Genomic DNA, 26,641 nt, shown 5'->3' with positions numbered 1-26,641 from the left:
TCCAACACCAGGGCTGAAAGGACACTAACAGACAAAAATTTCCATCTGATGGAACCATGACTCTAGACATTATCCTTGTGGAGCCAAAGTGCAGAAGAGCATTTGCTTTACATTTCTGACAAGTTCCATTACAGCCAAAAGAAGCATTTTTGTAATGTAGTAGGAAGAAAGTATGGTAATACAAAATTATTTAATAAAATATTATTTCAAAACCAAGTGTATAAATTTATAATATTCCAAGATAATTCCCACATGTCAAAGGATTGTACACTATATATGCATATTTTTTGGCATACACATCCATACACTGCCTAAACTAAGTAAAGTGAAACCAAAACCTGACTAACGCTACTTATGGGGAAAACTTTCTCATGCAACTGAAAAATATCCAATTAACTCTCTGTTATGTAAGCTGTATCCCACATGTGCATGACACACATTGAAAATTATTAAAGCTGTACCAATTAAGTCCCAATACAACCTGTCACAGTTCCCTTGCTTTAATTCAAAAATCGCAAATTCAGCGCCATCACTAGGCACAGCAAAAGACAACATTCAATATCAGATTACAGTAAGAACTCATATCTGAGTTCAGGTCTAACATTTTAAACAGAAAAAAATATTTGCAACCTGTAAAACAACCACGACTGAAGACTGTGAGTCTTCCTGTGCTTCGATTTTTTTGCATTGATGCACACAGTGACAAGCTCTTTCCCTAAGGTTAGAAGACAGTGGAAATGCTCAGCTGGTGTTAATGTACAAGGATCGAGTCAGGAACTCTGCAACACAACACGAAATATGTTGCTTTTATAGCCATTCTACAGACATCCAGGTATACCAGTTTATGGTGCACTGATGGCTTTAACAGGATCTTCTACTGAAACAGTTCACAAAATGAGAGTTTGTCAGCAAGTCTTTGAACAACAGATTTTCCCCCTCAATCTTTCAAAAACTAATCAATATTCAAAAACTACATTTATAATCACTAATTCCAAATTCATCATAGTGTTAGTATACTTTCAGTTACAACTGCAATGTTTATAGGTACAAATATACTCCTTACTGAAGACACTAGAGGTCAGAGATTTCCACTGATATGTCAGTGGTACTTCAAGTAGCAGGATATCTCCTCTTGATATATCCAGATGTCCTACCTGATGTGGAATCTAATGTGACAATGCAGCTTCCCAAAACTAACAGTGTTAGTCCTGTATTTCTGATGTGCATTTAATCTTACTCAGACTGTAAAGATCATCTTCACGCCCTAAATCTGAAATTAATCATTCCAATGGCAGAGTATTTTTAGAAGGACAGACAATAGATTACTACAAAAATTTCCAATATCCTTTCCACAGGATGCAGATGGGATACACTGGATAGCACAGCACAGTTAATTAGCACTTTTCTGAGATAACATCATGCCTTCACTCATATATGCAGCAGTGTCATACAAACATTTTAAATAAAATAATGTCATATAAACATTTTAAATCCAGTCTACCACACACACAGGAGTCCAAGAAATCTTGTATACCGATCTTACCTAATATAAAATGGCCTTGCTTTTGATAATCCATGGTACCACAAAAAGTCCTAAACAACAGTGACTGGTGTAGCATAAATGATTATATGTAAGTGCATGAAAATAAGAATACAAGAGTTTTTGCCATAAAGCTCTAGTTTACAATACACTGTAAATGTTTTGCCCATGCTACAAAGAGACAACAGTAACGCAGTGATGAATAAAACTGTATTTTTTCTCTTCCACCTACTTCAAAAGGTTACTGTCAATGTTAAAACCATGTGACTTTTAAAACTGCTGACCCAAAGCTAGAAGGAGAGATGCAAAGTCACTTACTCGGACACACGGAGGATGGTTTCTTTGCCTTCTTCCACTGAAATTTCAACATCATTCTTCACATGCTCCACTGTCAGCAGAGCTCCTTTAAAAAGAACAAGAGAAAAAGATACTGAACTTCCTTCCAGGGAAGATACCTGAAGGAGTCAGTTCAGTCGTCAGGTCCTATTGGAGAAGAAATGTAGCTGCTTGGGTATTGCTGTGAAAGGTAAGACTGCCCAGGGGAAAAAATCAATGTTCAGTCTTATATCCAAGAAGCTTCTCCTTCTTGGCAAGCCTTACAGCTGACAATGTCCAGCATACAGTGATCTGCAGTGAGCTCAGCAAGTGTCAGCAGCAATACAATTTGCTTCCTAAGGGTATTGTAAAAATTACATATATTGTCCCCCAATATATGTAAAGATGCTAAACAAAGTGCTTTTAATTATTGAACAGTATTACTAATGCACTCCATCCCACCCTTGACACATGCAACAATGGAGATGAATTACTGAACACACCAGTACTTTCTGAAAGAGAATGAAACTATTTTTAACCTGAATTAAAGTTTATGAAAAGATTAGCCATTCAAAACCAATAAACTCTATCTGTGTGAAAGTGCAGGAAGCTGACACAGGATTCTCAAAGTAGTTCAGCAGTGACGGTAAAAAATGGTCTCCGGAAAGAAAATAATTATCCAAGTTTTTAGGCTACATCACTGATTGGAAGACAGCTCTGCCCACATTCAAAGTGGCTTGATGTAAACCTGCTCTAATCTCTAGCACAACACAGCAGCTCAAACAAAGCACTGAGCTAACTTGGCTGTATTTCTGGATTGGCTCTGGTCCAGATTCAGCCTGCTGAGCATAAGTAGAGGATCTTGTGTTCTTCAACTTTGCTCAGAAGCACGTACAAAGACAGCAAGCTTTTGCATAGGCAAATATTACTTAAACGAAACTAGATAAAGGACTATACTCTTGGTCTTGAAAAGCATCTAACCTGTTACAGCCTTCATGGTGTGCTGTTCACTTTATCTTCCCTAGAACAACGCACGAACTACCCAAGGCAGATGATACTGGAAGCTATTAATACACTGGCCTAAATACAAACCACTGGAGCTAGGAATTCCCTAGCTCTCACCTGTGCTCAGCTGAAAACCCTTCTTCTGGCATTAACAGTAAGTCAAGGTTCTTCTTCCCATCCCTCAGTTATCCATCTGTGAAATTCAGGATGACATCCCTTATGCAATACATTTGTAAGACATGTAAGTATTTTAATAACATGCAAGGAAATGCTTTGAAAATGACAAGTATTACGTGCACCAAGCTATGTAATTAATACTAATGACATTAAAAGCTACTACACTTTTCCCAGAGCACAGCAGACATGAAGAATTGTATGAAGTAGGGATGAGTAGGATGAGCGAGCTTGTCTTCTTGATACAAATGCTTACCCTAATGTTTCATCTGTAACATTTAATATTTCTGACAATCACACAATCTCCTGAATTAAATCTCTAGTGCTACTCAACAGCTATCAAAAGAAAAGAAGTCTCCAAAGCCCCTGAACCTAATGTTAATCATAATCCATATTGCATCATTTTCTGGCAAACCATTATAAACAAGTATCAGAAGAAATTTTATTTAAAAGTTGTATGTTATTGTACCTTAAATTGGTAGTCACGCAAGTTGTATTAAACTCTGGGAATAATGTTCCCAAGTAGCATTTGGGAACGTGAAAAAGAAATCAATAAACTATGACAAAGAATGGGAAGAAAATTTATTTTGAATAGCTGTAACAAAATGGAGAAATGGTATGTAACACATACAAAATGCTGTTTCCAGATGGCTGAAAGTGCAATGAAGGAGGCTTTCATGTTTTTAAAGGCAAAATAACCTCGAAGGGCAATGAGCGAGCAACTGAAAGAGCACGGATTTCACAGCGCAACTTTGAACCAGCTCCCCGAACAAGCCGAATTTTAGCAACAGTTTAAAAACTGAAAATAAAAGACAGCAGCAACCAAGCAGAGCTCACAAGCTCGCAGTCTGAACCAGGGCTGCCTTAAAATCCAGCCCCAACGCGCCAAGTCACTCGAGGGCTCCGTCCGTGACCGAGTTCTGGCAAGTGGCGGCCGCTGTCACCGCTGCCCGAGCGGACACCGAGAGGCACCGGGGACCCGCTGCCTCGCCCGGCCGTGCCAGGGCCGCAGCGGGCACACGGCCCCGCGAAGGACAGGAGGGAGCGGGAAGGACGGGAGCGATGGCAAGGGCGGGCACGGGGCCCCGCGCCCGCCTCCGCACGCGGGGACAAGCGGCGCCGCATGATGCAACACGGCGGGCACAGGAGGGAGGGAGGGAGGGGACGGATCCCGCCGGATCTCCCGGGAGACTGAGGACTGGGGGTGGAGAGGGGGGTGGGAAGCGAGGTCCGGGCCGCACTTACCGAGCGGGGGGCTCCCCGCGTCCACGGTGAGGCTCAGCGCCGCCATTCCCGCCGTCGCCGCCGGAACCAGGGCAGGGAGCGGGGCGGGGCGCGCAGCGCTGCCAGCTCGGCAAAGGCCGGCCCGGGCACGGCGGCCCGGCAGGACCCGCCCCGGGGCGGGGGATGGACCGTCACTTCCGTCGGGAGAAGCCACGGAGGCGGCGGAGCGGGAGGGGAAGGAATGTGATTTGTCCCGAAGTCCGCCCGGGAGGAGGCGGAGAGGTCGGAGCCGGGCGGGAGGTGACGAGTGGGAGGGGCAGGGCGCTTTCCCGGCTCCGGGAAGCCGTCCGGGATGGGCGCCGGGAGGAGGCTGCGCCTCAGCAGGGCCAGGAGCCGGCGCTTCTCTTCTCATAGCTGAGCCTTCCCGAGGGCTTTGCGGGAGTTGCTGCAAGAGCTCTTAGTTGGATGTGTGGCAGCAGCCGTGGAGATGCCTTCTACCCCTTTTCTGTGTGTGATGGTCCATACGAACAGCACGACACGTACAGACACGCCTGTTTTTGTAGGATGTTATTTGTTAAACTCCTGACAAACGTGCAGATTTTGCAGCGGGTCAGATGAGTCATACAATATCCCGACTGGGAAGGGACCCACAAGGATCACCGGGTCCAGCTCCTGGCCCTGCACAGCACAGCCCCAAGAATCAGACCATGTGCCTGACAACAGTGTCCAAATGCTTCTTGAACTCTGGCAGGCTTGGTGCTGTGACCACTTCCCTGGGGAGCCTGTTCCAGTGCCCAACCATCCTCTGGAGTCTTGGAACGAATTACAAAAATGCTGTGTCACCGGTTTTTCACAGGAGACTGACTCAAGTTCACTTTGTTGCAAGGACAATGCAGTGTCACTGTGATTCCCCCCCTCCCTCCCGTCAATTTTATAGTTGTTACTGTAGCACCTAATGTGCTAGCAGAGAAATTATCAAATGCTTGACTGGTGGACCGGTGCTTTTTGTGCAGTGGATGCAGTGGTACAGACAGAGCATGACTGCACATTAGGTGCTGGCTTTTATCTCAACTTTACTTAATATTCTCCTGTGTTAGCAGTTTTACAGTTTCTGTAAGCATGGAAAGTGTTTTCCTACATAAGTGTCTTTACACATCATGCAGAAGCTGGTGTATGCTATGTGTGTTCTACTGCTATTCAGGGAGAGCAGAAACAGAAATTACAGCAGATTTAGAAACAGGCTTATGCTGAAGAGATTTTCAAACCTATTAGAAGTTTCAAATGAAAATAAGGACATAGATACATAGATGAAGATTACTAACAGTGGGTTCTGTACTTAGTACTTTAATGATTACATGGAAAGAATTATTAAGGCAGGCTTTGCATTGTCTAAGTTGTTCTACATTTTATCTTAATGTGTTTTGCAAATTCACATGCAGATTTTGATGGGAAAGCTAAAGCATGCATAACAAAGAATCCTGTATAAGATAAAGGTGAAAATTATGTAAAACTGAAGCAGTGAAATGAGATTAATTTTGTACCTGCTATATGGCTCAAGCTTCAGTCACAATCAATATGTGGAATGACTAAACCTGTAATGGGCCAAAACATGAAGAAGGTTCTAATTACAGCAGGCTGAATCTGTCTTGCCTGCTCTTACCAGTCATGCACTTGAGGAAAGAGAAGGAAGGTAGGCTTTAGATCAAAGGATTAGAAGCACACATCATTCCTATATATGTGGCTTTAATCCAGTGTCATGATAGAATGAGGTAAGTCTTAATCTTCCTAATTTATCTAAATGTTATGCTAAGATGACCTCACTAAGGAAAGACCTTCCTTAGATCCTGTTCCATGTGTGCACATGGAGAGACTGGGAACACCTTAGCAAGAGTTGCCATGTTCATATCTTTTGGTGTCAAGGTGCTGCTTGCTGGAAATAGAGGCAGCTTTCAGCCAGTGAAGTCATATTGATGTTATCCTGTGGTGAGGAAAGGATATAATCTAAGGACTCTTAAGTAAATTAGAGTTGTTAAACATCTTGTGTGATAAAAGGAGAGAGAAGTAACTTGAACATACTGCTGAAAACTGAAATTTGAAATTTTCTTCTGTATGAAAAAACATAACTTTTGTACCTTGAAGTGCTAGTTTAAAGATGTTTTGTGTGGATGAAGAGGGGCAGAGAAGAAGAAAGGGTACAGTACAGCCTGCAGGCTACTTTAACATTTATGGTGTCAGCAGAGGTAACAGCAAAAAAAACCACATGGGAGAGGAGCTTAGGGATTCAGTCTTTATGTAAGCGAGCAGCTGTGTTCAGGCACCCTCCCTGACACCACATGCCTGAGAACCTCACATATGCCACTCTTTTCTCCACATAGAGGACAGAAGGAAAAGCAAAACTATGTGTTGTCTGTTGAAACTGGCATCTCTTCATGGCATGCCTCAGTGCACGTCACATTGGTAGGGAAAGGGAGGCCCTAAGACTCCTTAATTTGAGAGTAAGGGACTTGGGGCACAAAATCTGGAGAAAACAAAGGGCATAGAGGCCTCAGGGGTTCAAAATCCTAACTCCAGAATTCCAAATTGATCTTGAAGAGACTTCACCTGTTTTGGCTAAGGTTGCCAATTTTAGCTAGTCATATGTAATTTAATACTTGTTCTCTTTGTGTTCAAGTGGACTGAGCAGTTGAATCCTGCTTTCCTAACACCCATACCTATGGGAAAGCTGACTGAAACAGGCTCTCCAATTTTTAAGTTAATTTTTTGTGATATTTTCCTTCTTTCCCCTCCCCTAACATGCCTATGTTTCACAGGGAGGGCAAGCAGTACTATCAGGTTCTTCAACTCCTGGGGCTGTTGGAAAGGCACCTGTTTATCTCAAAATTTGGACATGACAAATTTTAAGTTCTGCAATTTCTGTTATCCCCATGTATGTCAAAGTGACCTAGGATGCCCAAAGACTGCAATGGCATAAGCCCTGACAGGGGCATTTCAAATCAGAGAGGTGCTTGGAACTCCTCCCCCTGTCACCTTTTCCTTGGGTTTTCCTCACCTGAGGTGTCCTGAATCCTGCTGTATTAACGCTTCACTGATGCTCAATGGATCCAGTGACCCAAGAACCCCTATTTGGGATGTTGAAGGCTCAGATGGACTGTGTCCTGCCTTCTGCAAAACTCAGAGAACCCAACCCACCACAAATAACAATTTCAGCCATCCCAAAACTGAGTGCAGATTGAAAAATTCAAAGACTCACTTCTAAGAATCAAACTGGCAACTTTATAACAAATGAGCTAATCCATCCAGGCAAATCCTTAGTCCATTTGTGTTTAACACAATAACCTGTATTGGCTACATACAACAAAAAACATTGAGCAAGATCAGGTAAATGACTAACGTGATTTTGTGCCCAGAATTTTTAGATGATTTTTGGTCTGCAGTGTTATGATTTACAGTATATCATGCACAGTCATGAAGAATGAAAACTCCCAGCGAATACAGAATATAGCTATTGAAGAAATGTGACCATTTTCAAGTTGCCTGCTAAAAACAGCAAAACAATCTGATCCAACATTCACTTAGGGATTCTGCGTAATTTTGAAATTACTGAACACCTTAATAAAAGAATTCAGTTCAGATTCTATACAACAAGATTTCAAGCTCAGTTATCTTCTTTCTTTCTTTTCCCCCAAGTTCACTTTCTCAGCCTTCCAGGCCAAGTGAAGATGCTTCCCTGCTTTAAGGCACTAGAGACTCTTTCACAGTGTTAGGAATACGACTGGCATAATAGTCATAATTCCTCAGAGTGGCGAGGACCCCAGCTGAATTCATGTGTTTCACTTCCTTGTTATACTGAAATGAATTTCCACGGATATCAGTTATCTTGCCTGCAAAAAACAAAACAAAAAAAAAAAAAAAAAGGAAAGAAAGAAAAAAATATTCCAGCAAAAAAGAGTTGGGAAGAGAGAATTTATTAGTCCAAGTGATATAACTAAAGCAGCAGTCCTTAGTGTCTTCAGATGTGAAGTATCTTTGCTTCCAGTTTAAGCACAATGGGTTTTTTATTGACTGAAATCAAATAACTAGTGGTTTTTGTTTTGTTTTTTTTTCAACGATACTTAAATTCCTTGTGTCTCAGAAAAAGGAAAACAATATTTTTCTCTCATGGATTACTTAAAATGCTTCCTGACTAGCTTTTACATTGGCCATTGACAAGAAGGAAAGAAAAATCCTCAGTTCAAGTAAAAGCCATGGTAAGTCTATACAACTGTAACATAATATAGAAACACACCAGTTGGTTTTGAATGAGTTCTAGAACAATGGAGATCTTCACACAAAATTTTAACCAGGAGATACCTCCTTAACAAGGAGGCTAAATACAGCACTGTGCTGCTCCAGACTGGTTGGGCTGCTTTGTGCTTGAGCTAACCTGTGTAAAGCTATCCCAGTTATCAACTCTAGAGACTGCAGAGTTAAATAGTTGTAGTTAAATAGTGCCATTATGAAGCCTGTTACCATTGCTTGATAGAATTGAGGAGATAAAACCTCGTAATTTTAGCACAGAGTGGTAAAAGGTCTATCAATGTGAACAGCAGAAAAAAAATAATAATAATATACTTCAAATCTTTGCCAGTGAGACTTTTCATAGCTTCTCAACCCCTTACACCTAGATAAGTGAAGTGGCTTATATTGTCTGGAGGCCACTAATTTTACTCAATTTTGGAGTTTGTACATCTGAGGAACAACATGATTTGACCTATTTTTGTTGTTTTGAATGATTCGATGTCCACATATTACATAATATGTTACTAATAATAAACTACTACATCCAGTTAGTAGGGCAGCAGGATTTTACTGAGAGATAGTAGCCAACAAAAAAAAAAAAGCTATTTGAAATTATTAAAATTAATAATTTTAATAATTATTAATTATAATAATTAAAATATTAAATATAATATTAATGTTATATATTAAAATTAAATGAAAATATTAAAATTAATATACTCAAAATTTTGGAATTGGCTTTGTTGATTATTTGATAGTTGTTGACTCTATTAGTCCAGAGCAAAAGAGACCATGTCATGCTTTTCAGAGCATAATGTGCTTGACCCATTGGCATTACTGTTGATTTCAGAGGGCTCAAAGCTCCTGGTGAGTCATAACTATTAAAAAATACATACATATTGTCATTTTTCTTTCAAAAAACATGTTTGGAATTCTTTTTTTTTTTCCTATGAAAAGTATAAATAACTTAAAATTGATGCAATTTCACTTATCTTGGAATTTTGAATGCTATTAACTTACCTCCCACAGCATGTAGAATAGCTTCAGGTGCACACGTATCCCATTTCTTGCACCCAGGGCTGGCAAATACATAAGCAGATGCCTTGCCTTCTATAAGTTGAATGACCTATTATGAATAGAGCATGGCAATCATTGCAAAGGATCTAGCCATTTAGAAATGGGTAGAAATAACACCAGGAAACGTGGTTTAAATCCACTTATTCTATGTACTTACAGTCAGAAAAGGAACATCAGCCATTTCCTTTGATATTACAAGAAATTGTATTAAGATTTGGAAAGCTATACTGTGTTAACCATACTCAATTCAATATTTTTGATTGTTGTAAATACACTCTATAGGATGAAAATGTGCTCTTAATTTCAGAAACAAATTCCTTTCTTGTGCAAGTACTAAAAAAATAAAGTGGAAACTGTCTACTCGTTGTTTTGGTGCCATTTTGGGCCTTGGAGAAGAGAGATCAGAAGGTCTGGTTTTGACAGCTATGACAAAATGAAGCTTTAAAACCGGTAGTAAAAGAGTATGCAGACAAGTTTTGCAAAAAATACCACTGTGTGCTTGTATTTTTATCCTTTCATATGTGCTGCTAGATAGTTGGAACAAAAACTGTATTAACATGAACTGGAGGACATGACTAATAATTGTGATTAAATTGAACTCCCATTTAGTCATCCTGGTCTTACAACTTTTTATTTTCACCCCTAGAAACAGAATACTGGGGAAGACAGACCTCAGCCATAACCAGCACAGCCACTGTTACAGATACACCTGCACAAATTCTGTTTACCTCACAGCAGACTGAATGCTAGAAGGAGTTGTGCTGGGGAAGGAGGAGGAAGTCTCCTGTGCATTCATGCAAGTAAGCAAATGATTTCTGTAAAAACTCTCTTTTTTTCAAAGGTGCCACTTCCCAGTAAAACCAGGAGATTTTGAGTTTTCATACCTTGTTTCCTGCTCCTCCAGCTCTGATGACAGTGTCTGGGTTCAAGGCACTGATGCATTCATTTACCAGGGCACTGCTGTGGGAGCGGGTGGTAACGATGATGTGTTTGCCAGCAGGTGCTTCTGTGAGCTGAAATCCAAAGGCACCTATGCCCAGGACTCCCCAGATCGTCCTGCCCAACACAGCACCAGCTCCTGCCTGCAAAAAAGGTACACAGGTCCAGGTGATGGTTCATCACAGTGATCAGCATATAGACCACAAAGCAAAAGGAATACCTAGAGGCATCTTTGCATTTCAGGGAGTATAGTATAAATACTGGGTTATATACTTAAACAATGACACTTGAAAAAACCTGCTTTAGAGCCTAGAGTGAGAAACTGGCTCTCTTTCCCTCTATGGCAATTACATCATTTACCCTTTTCTTATCTGTGAGGTTATGCTGGTGCATTACATCCTAACTCCAGTGACTGATAGATTAATAGTTGTATATCTCTGTACTTCAGGCACAATCTGCAACTGAAAATATCTTGTAATCTTAAATATTTTGTGATACATACCACATAGAACATGATAGGCATTACATCCACTCAAGACCTTTTTCTTTAAACTCCAGTAAGTTAAATTAATCAGGCTGCATCATGAGCTTCCCCTCTCCCCCTGGATAATACTGAAATAATCTCCAAATGTGTAAATGCCTGTAGGCTGGCCATCCTGGACTTAACACCTGAGACCTGGCATGATACACTCTAACCCAGCTGTCAGCTTGGTTTATTTAGAGCTGCAGTTTTATAGCAGTTACAACACATCATAAATGGACCGATTTCTAAAAAATTTCTAGCAAAGATTGCAAAACCAGAGATCTGTACTTGTTTTACAGTATGTACTTTACATATACTGTAGTAGCATGTACAGCATGTATGCAATATATACTGTATTAGTGGATTGCACAAGCCTTAGGATTCAGTATGGCTGTTAAGTAGGTCTCTGACATTCAGTTCCTGGAAACCAACATTTAAAATTGTATATATTTAATAAAAAACCCAACACCTTATATGACAACTTTAACTCAACTACACGCCACTTTTCAGTTGAAAGTGTGCTAACTGAAAAGGCTTAGAAGGAACAGTTAAAAACCACTTAATGCTTTTAAATAAACCAACAATTTAATACCTGATAGTTGTAATATGGCTGGTTAATAACTCCTGCTATTGCTTTGCCTCCATACGCAATTCCAATAAGAACCGTTACGTGGTCAAGGAGACCTGTACAGAAATATTATGAATGGAGTTATGTTTAAAAAGAGAAAGTGTATATATAAAAAAATAAACTTTCAGTAAAAGTCCACGAATTGATGCACAGGGTGGTATCTTAAAAATTCCAGTACTAATCACAATTTTCAGGAGTAAGAGGTTGGTTGATTTTTTTAGTAATTTAGTCTTGAGGTCCGCTAAAAAATGTCCCAGATAGAGTTCTCTTAATAGAACTACCTCATAATTATCATCTAATGAGAAAGAAGTTTAAAGTTGCAACTAAATAGCAGTCTATGATGACATTCTTCTATAACTGTGGTGGGAATTCTTTAGTGATTTTCGAAACCAGCAATTTGTTGGCAGTTGTATATCTCTTTTGCTGAAAAGGAGAAAAAACTCTGCCTAAAAAATTTCACATTAATCAACTAAAGGATGCAGTAGGAGGCTAGAGTGAGGTTTCATCCTACTGGTTTTTAGGGGTTGGGGTTTTTTTTCCCTTTCATTTTAAGGTCTATTTCTATGGAGACAAATTAGGCTTTGCCGAAAATAGTTTCTTCCCGTAAGTGAAGAACTGTGATTTGTGGGAAGATGCTTGTTTCATTTTGAAAAGGCTACAAATACAGCTGTGGCATTTGGATCGTTTGAAGAGGCATATTCCTGTGTTAAGGGGAGATTTAGTCCTTCAATTCAAAGTATTTGCAAAACTGTAAATTTAACTAAAAACTTGAGACAACCTGCCAGGAGTCAAAAGCAGCTCTTTGCACCCTGAAATGATAATCACTCAGTAGCCCATCAGAAATATTCAGTCCTGGTTAGAACTGAATGGAAGGATTAAAAAAATTCTATAGCGCTCAGAAAGCACAGAAACATCAGCTTTATGAAACAATATTGTAACTTCTATGATAAAATTATCTACATGTATATGCTACTTTATTGCATTGCTATTTTTTTAATCAGCAGAAATAAAAGAGAATCCAACCTTCAGTGTACTCCTTGGTTCCATCCAGAGGATCAACCCATATTACAAGCTTTAAGAATTAAAAAGTAAGGATAAAATTAACAAATACAAATCATGTCAATTATCACGCAAAGTACATATTTTACTTTAGTGCTTTTATTTCTTTATGGCAGTAAGGAAATAAAGAGATCCAAAGTTTTAACATTATGATATGACTGAAGCCTATAATAGTATTTTACACCAAAAAGAAAAGCTTAAAAATTGACAGGAATGTCTCAGCAAATCTCTTAATTGAAGTATGAAAGATTAAACTGAACATGGAAATGAGATTACTTCATTATGTCCAAACTAGATTCTTTCCAAATTAATTTGAATCACAAACTGTAAGAAGCAAATTTCTATTTCCCATTACTGTAAATAGGGACATGCAGCATTTCCAGTTCTGGAGATGTGATTGTCATAACTACACTTCAGTTTTCAAATGAAAAAGTAACATTGACAACATTGAAAGAACCTTTTTTATTAACACACTCTTAGCTAAAATCAGTAAGTAATACAGATATTTATAATAGGAAGACATATGAGTAACATTATCATATTACCTCCTCCTCTTTAATTCCTGTGTACTGAGCAGGACAAGGTTTCTTCAGTATTTCTTCACAGTGCCCATCTTCAATTAATTCCTCAGTTACATCATCAGTGGGTAGATCCTAACAAAAGAATTCTTAGAATTATTAAAGAAAGGTGTTGTACTCACCTCAATTTGCTTTAGAACTGTGTATTTGCTTGCAGCTTGACAAAGCTAATGAATTGAAAAGGTGAAATGGGATGGAAATTTGTTTGTTTGGGTTGTTTTTAATTAAAACAGAAGGTTTCCTAAACCCTGCCAAAGTAAATTCCAGTGCAACTGAGAGCAAGATAAACTGTTAGTATGAAATACTAACCCTTAGTGAAATACATGCTGTTAGCATGAAATAAAGCAGGTACTTACTTCTTCTCCTATGATTGTCACCTTGGGAAACTTCCGTGCCAGGGAAGCACAAATGCTCATTTGTACAAGTCGGTCAGCTTTGGTCTGCAAGTCGTTGGGTCCAGCCTGTCCAAGGATGGATAGGAATTTATGTATGAAAAAAAATACACCATACCAGCACAGTAGCCCATACAGCACTCTGAATATCTACCTTGTAATGAAAAAGAAGTCTGATTTGATTAATCGTCAACCCAGTAAGTGATTTTTGTGAGAGGCAGGCTAAAAAACTGCAAGAAGCAGAGTTTCCCTGTGTACCCCAGAGCTAAGACAGACTGGTATGACATTAGAACAACATTTACTGCTGTGTTCTTCTCATGCAATTGTACTCACTATGTATTTGTGCAAATACTACCCTATGTACAGAATGAATCAATACAAGTACGACCCCAGATACAGCATATGAAGAGGGAAAGGCAAAAATGAAGATGTTAACGGGAAAAAATCATTATTCTAAGGCTCATTGGGTGGACGTGGCAAATTAGGAGAGAGGAGAAATATAGGGAAAGGGTTAATCAAAGGTCATTTAAAGGTCCAATTAATCTAGTTTGTTTAAAAAAATGTAACAGAAACAATTATGATGTATAAACTTCTAAGTAGTGAATGGTTCCTTAGTCTAGCACAAAAAGACCATGGAAGGCCAGAAGATAACCAGGGAAATTTAGCTGGTCAATAACATCCATACATTTTTTCCATCAAAAAATACTTGAGAAGAAACACTGGATTTGGTGTCTCAAAATGCTATAAAACAATGAGTGCAAGCCTTCCCAAAAGATATGACGTAGCCAAACACGTTGCCACATGGGTTACACTAATTTCTTAAATATTGATAATCTGCTACATAGTGAAAGTGGGTCATTTATTAACAATTTTTTGCCTTAGTCTTCATGTATCTATGAATGGAGAATCCTTTTAGGCCCAGAGATAGCATCCTAATAAGAAATAATTTTGTTAGCACTGGCATCAAGAAAGACAAAGTTCATCCAAGATTTGCATCTTAATTGAATCAAACAAAAGTTTTATTTTATCTGCTTGTATCTTATTTGCTGACAACATGAAAAGTGTTTTATCCAGCTATGGAAGTTAGCCATAGGAATGGAATATTCCATTTGGAATCATGTTATGGGTTAATTTTTGCATACTCAAATCCTAGTCTGTCCATTACCCAATTGCTAATTTTTGCAAAACTTGATATTTTTCTTTGACATTTCCTTCTCATCCCCTAATAAATTTGATTGAAATTGGTCCTGAGCTTAGACTCGGAAAGATCAGGTTTACTGCAGAAAATGTCCTTCGTTCCAGGACATCAAGCTAATAAACCAGGATAAAGTAGTTCTTCAAAACAGCCATCAATGTGACAATGGCTGGACAAGGTGTCTACCTACCAACTGGGAGGAAAAAAAGTGCAAGTGCTCCAAAGAGAAGCAATATAAATACAGAGCTTAAAGCTGACTGAGGGAAAGAAAATTCTGGATATTAAGGAAAGGAAGGAAAGGAGCTAGCTAAAAATTCAACTGTCCTTGAACTGTTTTCCTCACAAGGTAAATGGATGGGAGGTAACTATGTTGAGGGAAAAGGTGGAACATCGCCTTCCTAGATGTTCTAAAGCTTCCAGTAGGGCCAGTTAGAATTGGTTTTGATGTTTACTGGCTGCAGAAAGAGGATGAATGATGAGAAGCAGCACTCTCTGTTGCTCATCTCTTCCCTCCAGACTGCAAAGCAAAGGCACATACAGGTTCTCTCTCTTGCATTCTTCCTCTTTCTTCAGCAGCCACCTTTGGCAAGAAGCTTGCAGGAGTTTCAAGATCTCTAGTCCCTCAAACAGGAACCTCTTCTGTTGGTCATTGCTTTTGATCTAATTTTCTGTGTGTAGTATTCATTTAAAAAAAGATTAAAAGTATATATAACGTCTCATTTAGAACCAATATCACCTGTTAATTTTGATCATTTTTGAATAATGTAAATATCAGCAACTAATTCAATGTAAAGACCAAAACCAATAAAGATATTTAATGAAGTCCATAATCTTGTGACATACCTGTAAATCTAGAATTAACTTCAGAAGTTAATTCCATCTATTCTAGTACAGTAATCAAAACAAAGATCTTGGCTCATCTGTGCAATTTACTAATTTACAGCAAATTAAGAACTTCATGTAATGATTGTAATTTAATTTCTGTTTTCTAGTTAGAATTAGATTTGAAGCTCTGATTTAATTTTGAAAACTGTGATTTATGATAAAATCTAGGGTTCTTTTTTGTTTTAGGAAATAAACACTGATTTATTCTAATCCAAAATTCATCAAGGGCACAGTATTTTAAGCTGTACTAAGGTGTTAGAACACAGGTGTAGAAACTAACAGGAAATATGCATTATTATGAATTTTGACGTGCTATCCAGAGCTTGTGTTTTGTGAAGGAAATCAGGACAAAATTATGGTGTTTCTTTTAAGTGTCTCAACATTCTTTAGAAATGCTGGTCAAAAGACACTTCTCTGGTGCTCTTTTAATCCTTTAACAAGGAAGATTTCTAGTCTCAGAGGGGTGAGGACTGTATTCCCTTCCCCAGTTGCTGATTTTCAAAAATACCACTTTGACCTGTATCTAACTCAGCATTAACAAGAGAAATTAGAACAAAGTAAAAGCAATACCTTCTCCACTATCCCCAGGTCTCCTGTAGACATTACATTTCTAACAATTGTTGCAGCTTTTTCCGCCACAGAATATGCAGAGGCGACCACACGCATGAGCAGAGCTGGGGAGGCCATCCTGAGGGCTGAAAAGAAACAAAGAGCAAACTTGTATATTTCTCTCTTCACGAGAAGACAAAAAGTAAAATATTTTACATAACATTCCAAAAAGATACAGCTTAAACTGACAAGAAAGGGGAAAGCAGGTAACTGCCAATGTGAGTAGTAACGGAGCGAGCTTTGGCTTTTTTAAAAATACAATTAACAAACACAGGGATATAAAGCTATTCTAGACAAGATTTTGCAAATATCCATGTCCTGTCTGATAGTGAACCTAGTTCTCACAAAAAAAAAAAAAATAAAATCTGACATTAAAAAGAACAGCAGCAGAAACTCTATCATAAATATTAAGAAAAAGCACAGTCAACACACAGTACTCATTTTTTGTACATTTTGAACATAAGTTCGTTTTCTCAGAACTGAATATACAGTGATGGTTTGTGCCCAGATTCAAGCTCCAGGCTGCCAGAGAGGATGACATGAGCAACTTCACCTAATGTTTTCCTTTGTTTAAATATAAAATATATAAGCTTTTGTAGATGGCCTAATTGTGGACAAAAAAATAGGTTAATGATACGCAGATACTTCAAACTTGTATGTGAAAGTCTGTTCATGGAATTTTACCATTCTTTCTGTATTTCTTTAACTTCTCCTGATTTCTCTAAGGAAATCTACTTACATCTTTCTTCCTCCCTCAATACTGCATGCCCTGTCATTCTCCCTGTTATGTTGTCTTCTACACCTGTTCCCCAGCATGCACCAGTGCAATTCACTGTGCCTTCAGTTCCCAAACTGAAGAGTAAGTATCACTCTTGGAAAGGCTAGCATTCCTTCCAGCTTGTTTTGTGCCTCAGGAAAAAAAAAAAGTATTGATAACTGTGCTGTATTCTTCAAAATGCAAAGCTAATTGCCTTTTATGTTTTCCTATCAGTTTTTTCCATCTGTGTAGATGACATGCTTTTTGGGTTGGGCTCACATGTGCGACACACTTCCAAGAAAATACTTGAGCACAGAGCCAGAACAAAACATAGAGGAACTCATTAATCACCACGCAGAAGAAGATATATTACCTGGGAAGTGTAATATAACAATCATTTCACCAGTCTCACAATCAGTATTTGCAGCAATTGCAGCAAGCAGTGCGTAAGTGGCGACAGGTCATTACATACCACCTTTCCTTTCTTCCTTGAGAAACCAAGTTCATGGCTGTTCACAGCAAAGGCAATGTCAGAGGTATCAAAATCCCAAATTTATCTGATTTAAGAACTTCTTGAGCACTTCAGAAATATTGTACCTTTATCTCTAAAGTCAGAAGAGCTTGGAAGCTGAAGGAGTAGTGTGATTGTGTAAGTACACTCAAAAAGCACAGTTGCTAATGTTAATTATTATTTACTGCTCCAGGATGGGAGCAAAGTGCTCTGGAGTTCTGTAGAATAGCCAAGGTCCGTACCCAAAGTGCACAGCTGGGCTATCTTGGCCTGGTAGCAATGGTTACAGAGGAAATTTTGGAAATGCCACCTGTGGCAAAAAGCTGCTCCCAAACAGCTGGAAGTTGTAGAGTAAAGAGCACATGTGTTACAGCACATGAGCAGAGAGACACTTTTTTAAGTCTATATCATCATGTGAAAGAAGTCACCAAGAAGAAAAAGGGAATGTAGTTCAATCCATACTATCTGGAATATGAGTATTTCTGAGAGACGGCGAAAAAAATAGCATATTAGATGGGATGTTTGGATTAAAGAATTGAGCTCAGAAGAAGGTAATTAACATTTTAGGCTCAGCTTCTCATTAGTCATTTGACTTTTTACGGTACATTTGACCCTGCTTCATAAAATGAGATTAAAACTTAATTGTTTTAAAGGCTGGATTTATTTAACATTTGCATAAAGTTTCAAAAGACTCAGAAAGCAATACAGAATACCATCTTACACTCTTGAAGCTTGACCCAAGATGTTTCTTGGGCACATTTTTCTTGGCCATTCCTAAGGCAAACAAATATACTTTCTGTGGTGAACCCGAAATCTCTAGGCAAACCTTAAAAGTTAAAATATTTTTATGAAAAAACAAGATCTATTAAAAGAAACTGAAATAGGAGGTTCAACACTCCCTCTTCAGCAATACAAAATAACAAATTAATGAATTGCAAATTATGTTATTACTGCAAAAGATGTCCTTAATTTTTACAGGGCTGCATCTTCTGCATGGCACATCTTCTGGTGTATTGGACCTTTTTGGTTAGATAAGTGTGTGTGCTAGTTGGCTCTAAGTTTTTCACCTCTGTAACTTTTTGATCTCAAATTACCTAGTTGACTTTTAAGTTTATGGCACATTCTTTCTGATGAGGGCAATGTCTAATGTATACTTCCACAAGACATTCAAGAATATATTGATTGCTTTGCAAACTACTTTGCAAAGTAGTTTGACTCCTAGAAAACTGTATAATGTACAAAGACTGCACAGCAGCTGTCTCTCAAGTTAAATTTGCATATAATTGTCAAAACACACCTTGTCCTCCAAAGACCATCCCTCCTTTCTCCTGGCCTAGCAACCAAATTATTGAATGGCCTCAACAAATCAGTCTGATTTGCTAGCTATCGAAATAAATGAGTTCTTCAGCTTCTCTTCCACTTTTCAATTTTGATGTCTGTAAATATTACAGGCTGGCTACAATTAATTTATCGAAGCACACATAATGGATTTGTTGATGTTGCTATCTCAGCCCCTTTTATGCAAATTTCCATTTTCCAAATTTATGATTTTGCCTGATGAAAGGAGAAAGTGGTCATCACACAGAGCACTGTCTTTAAATGCAAGTGCTAAGCCACAACTGCTTGCTCGGAACTCTTCAACACCCAAGCGACCAGAGGTCCCTATTTCTTTACAATAAACTTCGGCACACATTTAGCAGAATATAAACTCTCCATCATGTCAGGAAACAATGTTTACCCGGCAGAAGCAAGCTAGGACTCGGGAGCGTGAATACCTGGCTCCCTCTGCGGTTCACCTACAGACTTCCAGGTGGAAAAGGGCTGTGTTACCTCATTTCAGCAATCAGGTAACACTGAGGTTTCAGGGTCAGAGGCCTTTTGAATTTGTAGTAAAAAAAAAAAAAAAAAAACCAAAACAAAAAAACCCTGTTCTGATTCTCTTGCCATCGGAATTCCTGAGCACTGAGCGGGGCTCTCCAGTGCATCCAGCGGAGCGGGGCAGGGCACACCACGGGTGGTCGTGGGTGGCAGGAGCAGCTCTGCTGGCGCAGCAGCCAACTCACCGTCTCCAGTCTCGCTTTTCCCTGGATCTCCTCCGTCACCGCTCTCCAGCAGCGCGCGGGGCGCTCCAAGCTTCCCGACCCTCGCCTTGCCAAGGACGAACCCAAGTCCCGGCCCCGCACCGCGGCCTCCGCGCCGGCTCCTTCGGAAAGAATTCACCGCCCTCACAGAACCACCTGGGAACGCCCCAAATCTTCCGGCTGCGGGCGGGCCCGGAGCGCTGGCCCGGCCCCTCGGGAGCCCCGAGTCACCTCCCTCCCGCCCTCCTGCGCGGTGTGTCCCGGCCCGCGGCCCGTCGCGCAGGCGGAAGCGGCGCTGAGGATGTTTCGGGCCTGGCGGGCGCCGCCGCTGTGCCGGGCCCGGGCCGGGGCCGCCCGGAGATGGGGCCGCGGCGCCGCCTCGGAGGCCGCGGCCGAGACCCGGGAGGACTCCCGGTACCGGGACACGGTGCTGCTGCCGCGCAGCCGCTTCCCCGCGCAGCTCCCGGGACGGCTGCAGCCCGAGACCGAGCTGGAGACGCAGCAGGTGCGGCCGGAGCGGGGCGGGGTCCCCGAGGTGCGGGTCCTGGGGGGCCGTGGGGCTGTGCCGGGAGGGCCGTGGGGCTGCCCCAGGGCGTGCGAGCGAGCCCCGGCCCGGCAGGAGGGCGGGGTGGCGGCGAAGGTTCATGTGCGGGCTCGCCGTGCTGTGGCGGGTCCGGGCTCTTGCCTGGCCCCGCCGCCTGAGGGTGGGAAGGTTCGGAGTGCTGAGGTATTTGTGGTTCGGAGACTCACAACTTTGTTACAGTTTTCTTTGGAGAAAGAGTAGCGACCGTCCTGATAGCGCAGTGCCAGGGTATTGGACTCAGTCAGACCTGATATTTCACCTCCCTCAGGCTTTTAAATACTTTTAAACCACTGATGTCTTCTCTTGTGGAAAAGTTTGTTTTGCCTGCCTGCTTCTGTTGAGCATTTTGCTGTCTAGCCGAAATCCAGACTTGGATTTTTGGAGGTTTCGGAAGTGCAAAGACCTGTGGTGATTTTGGTGGTTTTTTTCTTGTTATCTCCACAGAAATGTGGTTTTTCAGAGCTGTACTCGTGGCAAAGGCAAAGGAAAGCAAAGCAGGAGTTTTGTCTGCACGACGGACCACCGTATGCCAACGGAGACCCTCATGTTGGCCATGCGTTAAACAAAGTAAATATTTACTTGTTAGTACTCTACTGTTCTGAAGTGGTAAACACTTATTGTCCTGTGCTCTGTGTTCTCCATTCACGTTTAAATCAGTAACACTGTAAAATGTTTGGGGTTTTGGTAGATGGGGCTTCTAAAAAGCAAACAATGTGGTTATGTAGATTCCGTGGTGCCCTGGTGACACAGATACCGTACCATGCTATAAATACCACATGCTCAGTGTTCATTTACGAGGCTGAATGCTTCAGTCAGAGCAGAACAGCTTCTCAGAGAAAGTCCAGCTGGTTGTTCATTCCTAAGCAATATTAAATGCACAACTTATTTGTGTATTGAACTTACCACACATACACACAAGTGAACGTACATTTCTATATGTGTACATGTAATTATGTTGCTGTAATGCACGATTGAGCTGTGCCTTGCTGTTCTTTTTTTCTTTTGAGTGTTTTGCAAGTTTGTTCTATCGCCTTTATTTTATTTTATCTGAGTATTTAGATCTATGGAACCACAATAATTAAATGCTGATGACTTTGAAAAATAAATTTCAGCTTTGAAATACTATTCCTAAATACTTTTGGATACTTTTAGATTCAGTCATGAGAAGAACAATATTACATTGGCTGTAAAGTGGGAAAGACTAAAATGTCACCATGGCTTCTTACAGTACCAAAACCTGGGCTGCAGCAAAATGCACTAAGCCAGTGCTGTAGATCCAGCTCAATGTTTTAAAAATGAGAGCAAGCAGGATTTGTTCACTTCAAGTCTTGCAAGTGTATAAACTGCGTCTCTCAGTTACTCTGGTTGTGAATTCCTTTGATCAGAGGTCTTCTGAGATTCTGCCAATATATAAAATGATGGGCAAGAAAAATCACAAATGCGTGGTCTTGGAATCGTGCAATGGTTTGGGTTGGAAGGGACCTTAAAGATCACCTAGTTCCAAACCCTCTGCCATGGAAAGAGATGCATTCTGCTAGACCAGCTTGCTCAAAGGCTCATCTAGCCTGGCCTTGAACACTACCAGGAATGGGGAATGCATAACTGGTCTTACGTATAAGTTTATCATGGAGCCTTTGATGTTTGTATTTTTTAAACAGGAGGATCTTAATCACAAATGTAGCTCTTCCACATGGGGGAGCTAAAGTGATAACAGACCTTTGTGGCTTTTCAGATTTTGAAAGACATCACTAATCGCTTCCACGTGATGAGAGGTTATAAAGTACATTATGTGCCAGGGTGGGATTGTCATGGATTGCCAATTGAGTTGAAGGCATTGTCAGAAGTCAAAGGAGCTGAAAATCTTTCACCGATGGAAATTCGGCAGAGAGGTAAATGAACTACTGTCTGCAGTATCTTTATGGGAAAAGCTGCCTTAAGTATTAGTATGTCCTACTCATGTTTTGTATTTTATGCTTTATAAATAACATTTTTACTTTATTGTGGGCTTTTCTATTAGCTATTGGTGACATTTTCTGTGATCACTGTGTGTGAATCCTGTGAAGTGGGATAATTGAACAGGCTTAGTTTGCTGCTGTAATGGACGTGCAGAGCATTGACCCTGGGTTTAAAAAAAAAAAACAAAAGGAGGAGAGAGAATTTGGATGTCTGTTTTGATTAACTGTGTAGTGGCAGGAAGCTGGTATTTATCAGATCAACATTCTTTTGGTTTTTGAAGGCTGAATTTGATTAGGAGCTAAAAAGATGCATGTAAAAGGTTCCATCAGGACAGCTTGGCTCAGTATCATAGGTAGGAATATATTTATTGACTGTGTTTTTAACAATGCTGCAAAACTGTAGGGGGGATCCCTTTGGAGAAAGTCTATATAGAGCATTATAGGGAAACTGTTTTGAAGAAATAATTTCAAATGTCATATGTGTTGAAACACATCATCATTCAGCTCCAAGGTGTTTGTAATGAGCAATTTAAACTGCTTTAGTTTGAAATTGTGGTACTGAAATGGGCAAACGTATCTTCAGATGCATGTTACTTCGAAAATTTTGGATCAGCATCAACAGAGAGAGTTAACTTTCACTCTTATTTATTTTATGTTGAGAATGTGTTTTGAGAATTTTTTTTCATAACAAAATATACTTATTTTTTCCCTTTTTCTTAAAAGTTAAGTTTATATTCTAAAGACATGTGCTTAATATCCGTGTTGTATTCAAAGTGCCACTCCTGAATCTCTTTACTCTTTGCAGCCATTTTATGTTACAACTAGTCTGAAATGTTTGTTTTGAACCGTAACAGTTACTGCGTAGTTTCACTGTGTTCAGCTCTGACTTTGCTGGAGAACATCAGTAGGGTATTTTAAACGGTATTTTATTGATCTTAGTGGGCTAAACTACGTGCTTAATGGAACTATTCCCTTCAGCCAGAGAATTTGCAGAAAGAGCAATTGAGAAACAGAAATCCGCCTTCATTCGTTGGGGTGTGATGGCAGATTGGGCCAACTGCTACCTTACATTTGACCCAAAGTACGAAGCAAACCAGCTGAGAGTCTTCTATAAAATGTATGATAAGGTATGTTGAACTTTTGTTGAAGTGTGTTTTGATTTGTGATGAATTTTGATTCTCCTAAACTTTCTTTATTCTCCTCCCTTTCCTCTTCAGGGTTTCATTTATCAGGACTATAAACCTGTCTTCTGGTCCCCTTCAGCAAAGTAAGGATCAACTTACTGTTTTGTCTTCAATATTTTAGCAGGGATATTGATAGCTTTTCCTGTTCCAGTGTGTTAACTTGTGTTTGATGTCTACCCAGAACAGCCTTGGCTGAGGCAGAGCTCGAGTACAATGAGCAGCACGTCAGTCGGTCTGTGTACGTGAAATTCCCGCTGTTAAAGTCGCCGCCTAAGCTGAGTTCTGTGATAGGTAGGACTTCTTGATAGACTTAAAGACTGACAGCTTTTATTTTTGTTCTAACTGTGAGTAAAGTACTTCTAATTTACATCTGTAGATGGATCATCCCCTGCTAGTGTGCTAGTCTGGACCACGCAACCCTGGACTGTGCCAGCCAATCAAGCAGTTTGTTACATGCCAGATTCAGCGTAGGTGTCTTTAACTTAGTTCAGTGATCTGTGTCAGTCTTACTGATATTTAGCAGCAAAGTTAAAATGTTCTGGACTACCATTACAGTTTACTTAAACCATCTTTTTTGTGTTTAGTTTGGTTTGGTTTGGTTTGTGGGTTTTTTGTTTGTTTTTTAAGTGACACAATTGCGAGTTTTTTGTTTGTTTTTTAAGTGACACAATTGTGAGCTTTATTCTATATCTATTAGTATATTAATTTCTGCTTAATTTTTTTTTTACTTCACGATGCAAAGTTACCTTGAAACTCTTTGGAGATTTACAGGTGAATTGGACATGTAAAACATACTCGTGTGTCTTTTAAAGAGATAAAGCATTTAAAAAATCTGTAGCTTTGTGGTGTTTCTTTATTTGGTATCACAAATGCATGTTTGCATTGTAGATACTCAATTGTGAAATGTAAAACTACTGGAGAACACTTCATTCTTGCTGCAGATAGAGTTGAATCTACAGCTGCTGTTCTGGACACGCAGTTTGAGGTTATATCAACATGTAAAGGTAGGTTTTAATATTGTTAATCTTAAGTTGCTTGGAAACCTCCTGGTAGGTTTTGAAAACTGCTTTAGTTTTGATGTATTAGTAAGTTTGTTTATAATTTAAGGACATGCTCTACTAAAATAATACAAAGAAGAGTAGTAGTCTATCAGATTTACTTTTAGTGTATCTTAGCAAAAGTTTTCATCTGTAGATTTCAAATTAATTTTAAAATCTGTGTTCATGCTTGGAAAAATGACCCATGAAATGAAAGTCCATTCAGTATGAAAGTCTTATGTACACTGAATGCACTTTGTCTTCCCATCCACTGCGGATGAGAACAAGGGACTAATTACAAGTACAACTATTGCAGTATCACAGGTGGCTGTTGTCTGTCTGGACAAACTAAGACAGTTGAGTTGGCATCCTAACAAACTGCACAGTGATATTTCTTAATAGCAGACTTGGGATTCAGTGTCATGAGTTGGGATTTAGTGTCATTTGTGAGCTTTATTCATTTGCTTTTATCAGTGATTCAGTGCTGGAAATATGCATATCTGAAGGAGGCGAGAAGTCTGTTTCTATGACTTTTCAGGTTGCTTTGATGTCTTTCCATGTCTTCTTTTCTCGGAGGAAATCTTGGTTTTACCTAACGATAAAATTACCTGGAGGTGTTTTTTCTCATAGCTTCCACCTTCTTGAATCGTATGATTTACATATAACATACAACAGTGGAGTTGAACTTTCTTAAAAAGAAATTTCATATTGGAACCTCTTTTTATCTTCCCATATTTTCAGTAATTGATTATATTTTTTACCTTTCTGGTTTTGTATACCTTAAGTGTCTGACAGCAGTTCCTAAACATGTTCCTTCTAGGAGGAAAGCATTTGGTGAAGGCCATTTGTCATAGCATTCCTCGAGCTCTGTGATTCTTGACTTTCAGCAAGTCTTTAATACTAAGATTTCTTCAGTGTTTCTTTAACCTTAAATTGTCCCTAGCTTCGTTTGTGCTGTAGTCTCTTTATTAGTATGTAATTTGGAGAATTTAAATGAATTGTTCATGATAATACATAGTGGCAAAAGTAGGAGTAAATCCCAAATTCAGGGGTTTTAGCCTACTAAATAAATATGGAGATCTGTTTCCAGAACACTCAGATAGTGGTCACCAAGGAATGGGAGTGTGTGGAGTGTTTCTAGTTGGAATGGCACTACTCAAGGAATTCCACTGTCTAAGGTAGAAGGAAAACTTGTTCTTCAAAAAACAACTGTGCACAGAATGAGGACCACAGAGAATTTGAAAGCATTTGGATAGGGACCCACAGACCAGACAAAGAAATAGCACATCTGAAGAGTATCCTGTGCATACACTTGGTGATCAGTTGCTCTTTTTCTGTTCTCTCATAAAAGAAGCTGAATGTGTGAATTTGTTGCCCTATTTTATCTTCTGGTTTTTTTATTTTTCAGGTACAGATTTGGTAGAGGGTTCTTGTGCTCATCCCACAATTCCTGGCAAAGTCTCTCCTTTGTTACCTGCAAATCACGTGACAATGGCAAAAGGAACAGGATTAGTTCACACAGCCCCAGCTCATGGAATGGAAGACTACAGTGTAGCTTCCCACCATCAGCTACCCACGGTACTCTTGTTTTTTCAGCTCTTGATTTCCTGCAACTGTTTGATTGTGTGCCTCTAAAATGATTGTTGTAATTCGTGCATAAAACTTGAAAATGTTTTGAAGCATTCACAGAGGTGTATCACTAATGACCTGCAGGAATGCAAGACTAACTTTAAAGAAGTGTGTATTGGGATAAAAGGATGAAGTTTTTCTTCTACGAGTTAAAGCTTGCAGGGGAGTGGTAGAAGAGAATCAGATTTTTCTGCTCTTTATGTGGTTTTGTTTTTTAAAGGATGATGCAGACAATAATTCTCAGATACTGAGTCTCACTACTCAGAATTGTCTGCTACATGCAGAGAAGTAAATCACCAATTTTGTAGGTCATTATTGCTATTCTTTTTTTAGCAAAGCTTGTTTTAAAGACGTGCATAAATTAGCTCAGTTATGCATGGTCCGTTTGTGATTGGTTGAAATGAAGATGCAGGATATGGGGAGGTTTAGGTCTGTTTTTTATTTTTCACTCTTAATTTGAAAAGTCATTGAAATACTAGTGAC

At 39.6% G+C, this 26,641-nt stretch overlaps 3 protein-coding genes across 10 annotated transcripts in view; 1 reads left to right on the top strand and 2 right to left on the bottom strand.

Moving 5' to 3' along the window:
* The window catches only part of EPRS (glutamyl-prolyl-tRNA synthetase), a 39,751-nt gene extending 35,348 nt beyond the window's left edge, over window positions 1–4,403 (bottom strand). For 6 of the 7 annotated variants that reach the window (XM_027641326.1, XM_027641328.1, XM_027641330.1 and 3 more), the window contains exons 1-2: window positions 4,280–4,403; window positions 1,859–1,943 (exon numbers count right to left, since the gene is read on the bottom strand). In XM_027641326.1, coding sequence (XP_027497127.1) covers window positions 1,859–1,943; window positions 4,280–4,325 — 131 coding nt within the window. In that variant the 5' untranslated portion in view covers window positions 4,326–4,403. Of the gene's footprint in view, window positions 1–1,858; window positions 1,944–2,977; window positions 2,996–4,279 lie in introns of those variants that run through there. The other variant, XM_027641332.1, reaches the window with a different exon arrangement.
* A 3,105-nt stretch (window positions 4,404–7,508) lies between these two features.
* Window positions 7,509–19,911, bottom strand: BPNT1 (3'(2'), 5'-bisphosphate nucleotidase 1). 2 transcript variants are annotated; one of them, XM_027641344.1, is made up of 9 exons: window positions 17,651–17,778; window positions 16,383–16,507; window positions 13,697–13,801; window positions 13,308–13,415; window positions 12,727–12,775; window positions 11,668–11,759; window positions 10,498–10,695; window positions 9,557–9,662; window positions 7,509–8,139 (listed from the first exon to the last, which is right to left on the bottom strand). In XM_027641344.1, exons 2-9 carry the CDS (start codon window positions 16,497–16,499, stop codon window positions 7,991–7,993), a joined length of 924 nt encoding a protein of 307 aa, XP_027497145.1. In that variant the 5' UTR covers window positions 16,500–16,507; window positions 17,651–17,778; the 3' UTR covers window positions 7,509–7,990. The 2 variants fall into 2 exon arrangements, with proteins under 2 accessions (XP_027497145.1, XP_027497146.1); XM_027641345.1 differs by lacking the exon at window positions 17,651–17,778 and adding an exon at window positions 19,753–19,911 and having other exon boundaries at window positions 7,814–8,139.
* Window positions 19,912–20,056: 145 nt separating this feature from the next.
* IARS2 (isoleucyl-tRNA synthetase 2, mitochondrial) overlaps window positions 20,057–26,641 on the top strand; it is a 29,019-nt gene continuing 22,434 nt past the window's right edge. Inside the window, exons 1-9 of the mRNA XM_027641337.1 lie at window positions 20,057–20,275; window positions 20,798–20,920; window positions 22,086–22,242; window positions 23,287–23,435; window positions 23,526–23,575; window positions 23,674–23,783; window positions 23,869–23,959; window positions 24,381–24,496; window positions 25,938–26,107. Coding sequence (XP_027497138.1) covers window positions 20,072–20,275; window positions 20,798–20,920; window positions 22,086–22,242; window positions 23,287–23,435; window positions 23,526–23,575; window positions 23,674–23,783; window positions 23,869–23,959; window positions 24,381–24,496; window positions 25,938–26,107 — 1,170 coding nt within the window. The 5' untranslated portion in view covers window positions 20,057–20,071. The remainder of the gene's footprint in view (window positions 20,276–20,797; window positions 20,921–22,085; window positions 22,243–23,286; window positions 23,436–23,525; window positions 23,576–23,673; window positions 23,784–23,868; window positions 23,960–24,380; window positions 24,497–25,937; window positions 26,108–26,641) is intronic.

The sequence above is a fragment of the Corapipo altera genome, unplaced genomic scaffold (genome assembly GCF_003945725.1).
Source record: "Corapipo altera isolate COAL_440 unplaced genomic scaffold, ASM394572v1 48b, whole genome shotgun sequence".
NCBI classification, from domain to species: Eukaryota; Metazoa; Chordata; class Aves; order Passeriformes; family Pipridae; genus Corapipo; species Corapipo altera.
Note: the sequence above shows the minus strand (reverse complement) of the source record. Positions and strands in the feature narration are given on the sequence as shown.